The sequence below is a fragment of the Callionymus lyra genome, chromosome 12, assembly GCF_982586985.1.
Source record: "Callionymus lyra chromosome 12, fCalLyr1.hap1.1, whole genome shotgun sequence".
Lineage (NCBI taxonomy): Eukaryota > Metazoa > Chordata > Actinopteri > Syngnathiformes > Callionymidae > Callionymus > Callionymus lyra.
In genome coordinates this window covers 4,376,683-4,386,975 of record NC_141829.1, presented here as the reverse complement: position 1 = coordinate 4,386,975, position 10,293 = coordinate 4,376,683, and the positions used below count along the sequence as shown (strand labels likewise).

Genomic DNA, 10,293 nt, shown 5'->3' with positions numbered 1-10,293 from the left:
CTCGACTTTTACACAACCTGCTGCGTTCAGTGCAACACAGCTCAGCACTGACACCTGCCGGCCGGAAGATGTAACTGCATGTTTTAATCCATCGCAGACTGTAATGGTATTTTTTAATCGAATATTTACCACCAATAAAGGCTGCTTTTATCACTTTGATCTAAGACAAGCTTTCAAAGTGACTTTCTGAATATAAGGTTAATGACTTTTCAAGTCATTTGCTTTTGAAAATTAAATTGCTAATTGTTTTTTTCCAATAGCCTCAGAAAATACAGCAATTTTTCATGAAAAATAAAAAATAAAAATACAAATTACCAATACCAAATATTACCAGTGATCCAGAATTATAGAGGTTTAATGAATAGTGTAACATTAGTGTATTATACCAGTAATGGTTAATTTCCATCATTTGAGAGCCACATTACCTGGGAATTAAACACATTCTTTACCATTTGTAGATACTTAAGAGTAAGAAAGTTCAGTAAATAAAGCAACTAAAAGTCCATTTCCAATTCCAAGCAGCTTTACTTTTGATAGTTTTATTGTATTTTCATATACATCCTTTGATCTAGATTACCAGCAAGACTGGATCAAGAGAAAGTTTACTCATCACCCAACTATCAACTGAATGATGGCCGCTGCTCCGGTAAGATTACTTTTCATTTGGTAAGTTCAGGAGGAGATGGACACGAAGATATTTTGCAAAAAAAAAAAAATTTTGAAAACCATGTGACCAGAACGTGGCACTTTAACATGTTTCAGCAGCTAACAGCTTCTACGCTGTTAGAACTCATCACCCCCCTCCGCCCCCCCTCCGACAGGGTCGGCACAGAGTTCCTCGTATTCCTTCTCCAGCGCCGTCATGTCGTCTCTGGCCTCGGTGAACTCGCTCTCATCCATCCCCTCGCCCACGTACCAGTGGACGAAGGCCCTCTTGGCGTACATGAGGTCGAACTTGTGGTCCATGCGAGTCCAGGCCTCGATGATGGCGGAGGTGTTGCTCAGCATGCACACTGCCCTCCTCATCTTGGCCAGGTCTCCTCCTGGAACCACGGTGGGGGGCTGGGAGTTGATGCCCACCTTGAAGCTGTTGGGGCACCAGTACACAAACTGGATGCTGCGTCTGGCTTTGATGGCGGCGATGGCGGAGTTCACGTCCGTGGGCACGACGTCTCCACGATACAGAAGACAGCAGGCCATGTATTTACCGTGACGAGGGTCACACGTCAGCATCTGGTTGCCGGGCCTGAAGCAGGCGTTGGTGATCTCTGCCACGGACACCAGCTCGTGGTAGGCCTTCTCCTTGGAGATGGCGGGGGCGTAGGCGACCAGAGGGAAGTGGATACGAGGGAAAGGCACCAGATTGGTCTGAAAATCGGTGAGATGCACATTCAGGGCTCCACTGAAGCGCAGAGAAGCCGTGATCGAAGACACGATTTGTCCAATGAGCCTGTTCACGTTGGTGTACGAAGCCCTGTTGATGTCCAGGTTCCTGCGGCAGATGTCGTAGATGGCTTCGTTGTCCACCATGAAGGTGCAGTCGAAGTGCTCCATGGTGGCGTGGGTGGTCAAGATGGAGTTGTAGGGCTCCACCACGGCGGACACCTCGGGAGATGGGTACACTGCGAACTCGAGCTTGGACTTCTTGCCATAATTGTCAGCGAGTCGCTCCATCAGCAGGGAAGTGAACCCAGAACCAGTGCCTCCACCGAAGGAGTGGAAGATCAGGAACCCTTGCAGTCCAGTACACTGCTCCGCCTACAGGGAGAAAGTAAAGTTATCAATTGCTTTGTGATGGCTAAACTGGGCCATCAAATGCTATTCTTCTTTAGTACCTTTTTTGTCATAATAGAATACCAAGAATAAGAAGTAACCCTTCATAAACAATGAAACAGTATAGTAACTGTAACTGTCTTGTTATCCTAACCCCTACCCTTACCCTTACCCCAACCCTATGGGAGAGTCAAACGTTTAGAACTTGTTGAAGTACACGATCCAACACCATTTTGACCTCTTACCAATATACGAGTCTGGTCCAAAACGGTGTCGATGATCTCCTTCCCGACGGTGTAGCGACCTTGAGCATACATATTAGCAGTGCCTTGATTCCCTGTGATCAGGTGGTCAGGGGGGAACAGTTGACGGTAGGTTCCTGTACGCATCTCATCTGGAGGGAACATGAACAGATTGATGGAGGTGTCAGTTCAAGTATATATGTGTAGTATTGTCCAGTACTTGACTTTGGTGTTGTGATAGTGTAGTAACAAGGATATATGTGTAGTATTGTCCAGTACTTGACTCTGGTGTTGTGATAAGGTAAGGTAAGGTAAAACTTTATTGATCCCTCAGGAGGTCTCCTTTGGGAAATTGTTTTTTTACAATAGCCAGCAATTTTTCATAAACAATAAAAAATAATACATAAAAAATAAAATAAGAAGAACATAAACAGGAAGAACAAGATGACACAATCTAAGTCTAAAGACAAAGACAAAGAACATAGGTCAAGGAAAGAAAAACAACAAAGACAAAGATACAAAGACTAACATGGAACAGAACATCCAGATACTCTCACTCCACTCCTGCCCCCGAACTCAGAATTGTACAATTTAATAGCCCGAGGGATGAATGAGTCCCTGAGTCTATTTGTTTTGCACCTGGGTAGGAGCATTCGTGCACTCATTCTGCTTCTCTGCTCACTGATGACAGTGCTGAGAGGATGACTGTCATCGTCCATGATGGACAGTAGTTTGTTCAATGATCTCCTCTCAGCAACTGTCACCAGTGAGTCCAGCTTCATTCCAACCACAGAACCAGCCCTCCTGATCAACCTGTCCAACCTGTTGACACTCCTCTTGGACACATTTCCACCCCAACACACCACAGCATAGAACAGGACACTGGCCACCACAGACTGGTATGCAGAGGAGCTTCTTGCAGATGTTAAATGAACGAAGCCTCCTCAGAAAGTACAGTCTACTCTGAACCTTCTTATACACATGGTCTGTGTTGCAGGACCTGTCCAGTTTACTGTCCATCCACACACCGAGGTACTTATAGTTGTCCACTATCTCCACCTCGTCGCCTCTGATGGACACTGGACGTGGCTTTGTCCTGGACCTCCCGAAATCCAAGACCAGCTCCTTGGTTTTTGAGGTGTTCAGCTGCAAGTGGTTCCTCTCACTCCAGTCCACAAAGTCACGTATCAGACTCCTGTACTCGTCTTCGCTGTTGTCCCTGATGCATCCAACAATGGCAGTGTCGTCAGCATACTTCTGGACGAGACTCAGCTCTGAGTTGTAGCAGAAGTCTGAAGTGTAGATGGTGAAGAGGAGAGGGGCCAGTACTGTCCCCTGAGGTGCTCCTGTACTGCACACCATAGTGTCAGACTTGATGTCCTTCAGCCTGACATACTGTGGTCGATCAGTAAGATAGTCCGTAATCCAGGAGACCAGACCAGGGTCCACATGCATCTTAGTCAGTTTGTCCTGCAGCAGAGTGGGTTGGATAGTGTTGAAGGCACTAGAAAAGTCCAGGAACAGGATTCTCACTGAACCGCTTCCTTTATCCAAGTGGGAGTAGGTCCGATGCAGGAGGTGAAGGATGGCATCTTCCACACCAACTGCTGGCTGGTAGGCAAACTGCAGGGGGTCTTGCGCGTGCTGGACTTGTGGCGTGAGATGTTTGAGGACCAGCCGCTCCAGTGTCTTCATCAGCTGCGAAGTCAGTGCCACCGGTCTGTAATCGTTCAGCACACTCGGTCGGATCTTTTTAGGGACTGGAACGATACAGGAAGTCTTCCACAGAGTTGGTACTTTCCCCAGCCGTAGACTGAGGTTGAAGACATGCTGGAGTGGCTCAGCTAGTTCAGCAGCGCAGGTCTTTAGCAGTCGAGCAGACACCTTATCAGGACCAGCAGCCTTCCCTGGACGAATCCTCCGAAGTACATCCTGTACCTGGAGTGAGGTGAAGCTGGGAAGTGGTTCTGTGGAGCTGGGGGGGGCACAAGAAGGTGGGGCAGGTCCTGAGGCGGGCAGCAGTGAGGGTGAGGTGACCTGCTCAAACCTGTTGAAAAAGTTGTTCAGTCCATTTGCCTCATCCACCGTGTCCACTGCAGTCAGAGAGGCCTTGGTCTTGTGTCCAGTGATGGTTTTAACACCATCCCAGACCTCTCTTATTTCTTCTCGGCTTAGCTTCTCCTCCAACCTCCTCCTGTAGGTGTCCTTTGCCTCCTTCAAGCATCGCTTCACCTCCTGTTGAGCTGACCTCATGGCGTCCCTGTCTCTGCTCCTGAATGCCACTTTCTTCCTGTTAAGGACATCCTTGACCTCCTTTGTTACCCACGGTTTATTATTAGGGTAACAGCGGACAGTCTTAGTAGGGGCGACAACGTCCAAACAGAAATTTAAATAATCTGTTAGACAGTGTGTCTGTCCCTCGATGTCCTCACCATGAGACCTCAGCAGCACATCCCAGTCTGTTGTTTCAAAGCAGTCTCTGATGGCGTCCTCCACAGCTGGTGTCCACTTTCTGATTGTCTTAGTGGTCACAGTCTGTCTCTGCAAATGATAGTGTAGTAACAAGTATAATATACATGTAGTATTGTCCAGTACTTGACTCTGGTGTTGTGATAGTGTAGTAACAAGTATATATGTGTAGTATTGTCCAGTACTTGACTCTGGTGTTGTGATAGTGTAGTAACAAGTATATATGTGTAGTATTGTCCAGTACTTGACTCTGGTGTTGTGATAGTGAAGTAACAAGAATATATGTGTAGTATTGTCCAGTACTTGACTCTGGTGTTGTGATAGTGAAGTAACAAGTATATATGTGTAGTATTGTCCAGTACTTGACTCTGGTGTTGTGATAGTGTAGTAACAAGTATATATGTGTAGTATTGTCCAGTACTTGACTCTGGTGTTGTGATAGTGTAGTAACAAGTATATATGTGTAGTATTGTCCAGTACTTGACTCTGGTGTTGTGATAGTGTAGTAACAAGACACACGTTTGGTTTCAAGAATCCTCCTGCTGCTGAAAATACACCTGTGAGTATATGAACATATAATGATAATAAATATATAAAACTTTGTTCACAACGTTAACGTCACCAAGATGGAGTCGTTTAGTGTAGAAAGAGTCTATCGATCCATACTCAGTTTAGTGACAGTTTAGTGTGTATGGAGCACTACATTTACATACTAAGAATTGAGACGCACTTATGCACTAAACATACTAAGTTGAAGTACACAAGTATGTGATTTGAGACACACTAAGGCCTCGTCACCTCCTCATCTACGGACCGACCTATGACTGTGGGCTCCAGGTCCACAAAGATGGCTCTCGGGGCAGGTTTCCCGGCTCTGGTCTCATTAAAAAAATTACTGTAGTAATCTTCTTTAACGTTCCTGGACCACGTCTGCCCGTCAGTCTGGACCCCATGTTCCAGGCAGTACAGCTCCCAGCATGCAGTGCCCATGTTGATGCCGGCTTGGCCAACATGTATCGAAATACACTCACGCTGCAAAACACGAGGAAAAAGTTTAGGTTTTTAAACAAGAGAATTTTTAAATATTTATTTATTATTATTATTTATTAATATTATTAATTTATTTGTAGAGCGCTTTTCTAGACCTGGGTCACTAAGTGCTTAAAAGATTTTAATAAAAATACACTTAAAAGATCAAGATAACACTGAGAAAAAAAACACAGTAGTCCCAGAAAAATCAAAGCAGAATTATTGATCATTTTTACTCTCACAGGAATTATGTATCTAGATAGTTTTAAATTGATGATTGATATATTTAAGCAATCAATTTATTTTAAATTACTAATTAAAAAAAAAGGTTTCAAACAAATGAATCAAACTATTCCGAGAGGATGATAAACACACAAGTGAACACAATACACGACACACTTGAAGGATGTAAACTAGTGATGCTAACGTGTCAATGCTGCACAGCTGTAGTTTAATCCGACTGAGGCCTGATGAAAACCGTTAACTTAGGTTAATTGGCTCGATATTGACAGATTCGATCTTTGCGCTCTAATACCTCTTTATACGAGTTATTAAAAATAACAAAGCCCAACGTTTTTTGATCACTGTTACACTAGCTATGTACTACACCCTCATTTTTGAAGAAAATATCTGTTGATCGCACGTAAACAGCAACAATAGCGTGATATATGACCATTTCTGTATAATATTTCACATACATTTTGTAATAGCTTATGAATTTGGTGACCAGAGTTGTAATTAAATCTATTACAAAATGTATGAAATATTGCATGAAAATATTGATTTAAAGAAGAAATTAAAACATCTAATGTGTAGTAACATATATATGGAGGCCCTTCTTTAATCACATGATCATGGTGACCATAAAAACTAAAATTAAGGAGTTATAAAGAAGTCAACCCTTTTTCGGTGTTTGTCTATTGGAGGCCGGTCCCTTATACGCCGCCTCACTTGCTGCCTACATAGAGATCCGTGTATTTTATCAGGACAATATGACGAAATATTAACGTACATATTAACTCTGATTAGAAAAAGATAATATTTGTAATTCAACACCTTAGCGTTCCCGAGTTATTACCGCACAAAGATCGAATCTGCCAAAATCGCGCCAACTTTACTGAAGCCAACGGTTTGATTTAACGCCGCATTCAAAACTTCTAACAACTTTAACTCAACGAAGTACATTTCTTTAAACATTCAAACGTTTAAAAAAACATCGAATCCATCACCAACTGACGTCATTGAAAGCGAGGGATTATTTTTCTTACCGTAGTGTGCGACTCCATCGTAACGCCAGGAATCAGACGCAACCTCGTCCAGAGGAAAGGGAACGAGTCGACAAATTGGAAAAGAACTTGAAAATAACAGATGATATCGCTGACGAGCCGGAGTCGACGCTAATGGCGGAGCTAACGAGCCTCCGTGAAGAGAGAAGGCCAGAGTCACACCAGACAGACTCTGACTAAGGTAAGGTAAGGTAAGGTAAAACTTTATTGATCCCTCAGGAGCTCTCCTTCGGGAAATTGTTTTTTCCAGTAGCCAGCAATTTTTCATAAACAATAAAAAATAATACATCAAAAATTAAATAAGAACAAGAAAATAAAGAGAAAGAACAAGATGACACAATCTAAGTATAAAGATAAAGACAAAGAACATAGGTAAAAGAAAACAACAAAGACAAAGGATACAAAGACTAACATGGAACAGAACATCCAAATACTCTCACTCCACTCCTGCCCCCAAACTCAGAATTGTACAATTTAATAGCCCGAGGGATGAATGAGTCCCTGAGTCTATTTGTTTTGCACCTGGGTAGGAGCATTCGTGCACTCATTCTGCTTCTCTGCTCACTGATGACAGTGCTGAGAGGATGACTGTCATCGTCCATGATGGACAGTAGTTTGTTCAATGATCTCCTCTCAGCAACTGTCACTAGTGAGTCCAGCTTCATTCCAACCACAGAGCCAGCCCTCCTGATCAACCCGTCCAACCAGTTGACACTCCTCTTGACACATTTCCACCCCAACACACCACAGCATAGAACATGACACTGGCCACCACAGACTGGTAGAACATGCAGAGGAGCTTCTTGCAGATGTTAAATGATCGAAGCCTCCTCAGAAAGTACAGTCTACTCTGAACCTTCTTATATACATGGTCTGTATTGCAGGACCAGTCCAGTTTACTGTCCATCCACACACCGAGGTACTTATAGTTGTCCACTATCTCCAACTCGTCGCCTCTGATGGACACTGGACGTGGCTTTGTCCTGGACCTCCCGAAGTCCAAGACCAGCTCCTTGGTCTTTGAGGTGTTCAGCTGCAAGTGGTTCCTCTCACTCCAGTCCACAAAGTCACTTATCAGACTCCTATACTCGTCTTCGCTGTTGTTCCTGATGCATCCAACAATGGCAGTGTCGTCAGCATACTTCTGGAAAAGACTCAGCTCTGAGTTGTAGCAGAAGTCTGAGGTGTAGATGGTGAAGAGGAGAGGGGCCAGTACTGTCCCCTGAGGTGCTCCTGTACTGCACACCACAGTGTCAGACTTGATATCCTTCAGCCTGACATACTGTGGTCGATCAGTAAGATAGTCCGTAATCCAGGAGACCAGACCAGGGTCCACATGCATCTTAGTCAGTTTGTCCTGCAGCAGAGTGGGTTGGATAGTGTTGAAGGCACTAGAAAAGTCCAGGAACAGGTTTCCCACTGAACCGCTTCCTTTAAAAGGATTAAAGGCGCCGACGAGGACGGCTGCCTCTTCCAGTAGCTCCGCAGCAATTTCTAAAATTTTCTGTTTTTTATTAATTTTTTTTTAATATAATTTTTTTAATGGATTCTTTTGAATATGGAGAGAATCGTCTTGTTTACTCAAGAGAGGATCTACTGTCGCTGAAGTCAATGGCACGGGCTGGAGATCGCCACAAGATCCCGATCGAACTTCAGCGCCGGTACAGAGGCTGTCGGGCAGGCAAGAGGCTAAAGGCTAAGCTAACGGACAATCGGAGACGTCACAGACCAACGATCCCAACGATCACGATGGGGAACGTCAATTCACTGACGAATAAGATCAACGAGCTGTCTGCCCTCAACAACCAGCGGATCTTCAGAGAGAGCAGCTTGTTGATCTTCACGGAGACGTGGCTCACTCAGCTGACTCCGGACTCACATGTGGAGCTGCCAGGTTTCAGCACCGTCAGAGCGGACAGAGACGCAGACGCGTGTGGGAAGCGCAGAGGAGGAGGTCTGATCATTTACGTGAATAAACGCTGGTGTAGTCCGGGACACGTTACTGTGAAGAACGTCTCGTGTTGTCAAGATTTAGAACTGTTGGCTGTCAGCATGCGTCCATATTATCTACCGCGTGAGTTCAGTCATGTGATCACGCTGTGTGTCTACATTCCTCCAAGCGCTGCGGCTGCATCTGCCTGTGAGAAGATGCACACAATGACAAAAAAATTAAAAAATACTTTCCATCAGGCTGTTGATTGTCCCACCAGGAATAACAGGACAATTGACCTTCTTTATTCCAACTTGAAGGACGCCTACAGAGTCAAACCTCTTCCTCCACTTGGAAGGTCCGATCACAACCTGGTCCACCTTCAGTCACAGTACATTCCTCTGGTGCAGAGACAGACTGTGACCACTAAGACAATCAGAAAGTGGACACCAGCTGTGGAGGACGCCATCAGAGACTGCTTTGAAACAACAGACTGGGATGTGCTGCTGAGGTCTCATGGTGAGGACATCGAGGGTCAGACACACTGTCTAACAGATTATTTAAATTTCTGCTTGGACGTTGTCGCCCCTACTAAGACTGTCCGCTGTTACCCTAATAATAAACCGTGGGTAACAAAGGAGGTCAAGGATGTCCTTAACAGGAAGAAAGTGGCATTCAGGAGCAGGGACGCCATGAGATCAGCTCAGCAGGAGGTGAAGCGATGCTTGAAGGAGGCAAAGGACACCTACAGGAGGAGGTTGGAGGAGAAGCTGAGCCGAGAAGAAATAAGAGAGGTCTGGGATGGTGTTAAAACCATCACTGGACACAAGACCAAGGCCTCTCTGACTGCAGTGGACACGGTGGAGGAGGCAAATTGACTGAACAACTTTTTCAACAGGTTTGAGCAGGTCACCTCACCCTCATTGCTGCCCGCCTCAGGACCTGCCCCACCTTCTTGTGCCCCCCTCAGCTCCACACAACCACTTCCCAGCTTCACCTCACTCCAGGTACAGGATGTACTTCGGAGGATTCGTCCAGGGAAGGCTGCTGGCCCTGATAAGGTGTCTGCTCGACTGCTAAAGACCTGCGCTGCTGAACTAGCTGAGCCGCTCCAGCATGTCTTCAACCTCAGTCTACGGCTGGGGAAAGTACCAACTCTGTGGAAGACTTCCTGTATCGTTCCAGTCCCTAAAAAGACCCGACCGAGTGTGCTGAATGATTACAGACCGGTGGCACTGACTTCGCAGCTGATGAAGACACTGGAGCGGCTGGTCTTCAAACATCTCAGGCCACAAGTCCAGCATGCGCAAGACCCCCTGCAGTTTGCCTACCAGCCAGCAGTTGGTGTGGAAGATGCCATCCTTCACCTCCTGCATCGGACCTACTCCCACTTGGATAAAGGAAGCGGTTCAGTGAGAATCCTGTTCGTGGACTTTTCTAGTGCCTTCAACACTATCCAACCCACTCTGCTGCAGTACAAACTGACTAAGATGCATGTGGACCCTGGTCTGGTCTCCTGGATTACGGACTATCTTACTGATCGACCACAGTATGTCAGGCTGAA

General features: G+C 45.3%; 1 protein-coding gene across 1 annotated transcript; it reads right to left on the bottom strand.

Moving 5' to 3' along the window:
- Positions 1-339: 339 nt before the first annotated feature.
- LOC148068025 (tubulin alpha chain-like) lies at positions 340-7,443 on the bottom strand. The gene is made up of 4 exons (XM_087803601.1): positions 6,782-7,443; positions 5,303-5,516; positions 2,019-2,167; positions 340-1,758 (listed from the first exon to the last, which is right to left on the bottom strand). Exons 1-4 carry the CDS (start codon positions 6,797-6,799, stop codon positions 784-786), a joined length of 1,356 nt encoding a protein of 451 aa, XP_087659727.1. The 5' UTR covers positions 6,800-7,443; the 3' UTR covers positions 340-783.
- Between the last annotated feature and the right edge of the window lie 2,850 nt (positions 7,444-10,293).

Bases quoted from the DNA above. Each gene is read 5' to 3' on its own strand.
- LOC148068025 (XM_087803601.1), bottom strand. The intron at 2,168-5,302 runs GTCGGTCCGTAG...TGTTCCCTCCAG, and splicing joins CCTGGAGCCCACAGTCATAG to ATGAGATGCGTACAGGAACC. The intron at 1,759-2,018 runs GTAAGAGGTCAA...TTCTCCCTGTAG, and splicing joins TGGACCAGACTCGTATATTG to GCGGAGCAGTGTACTGGACT.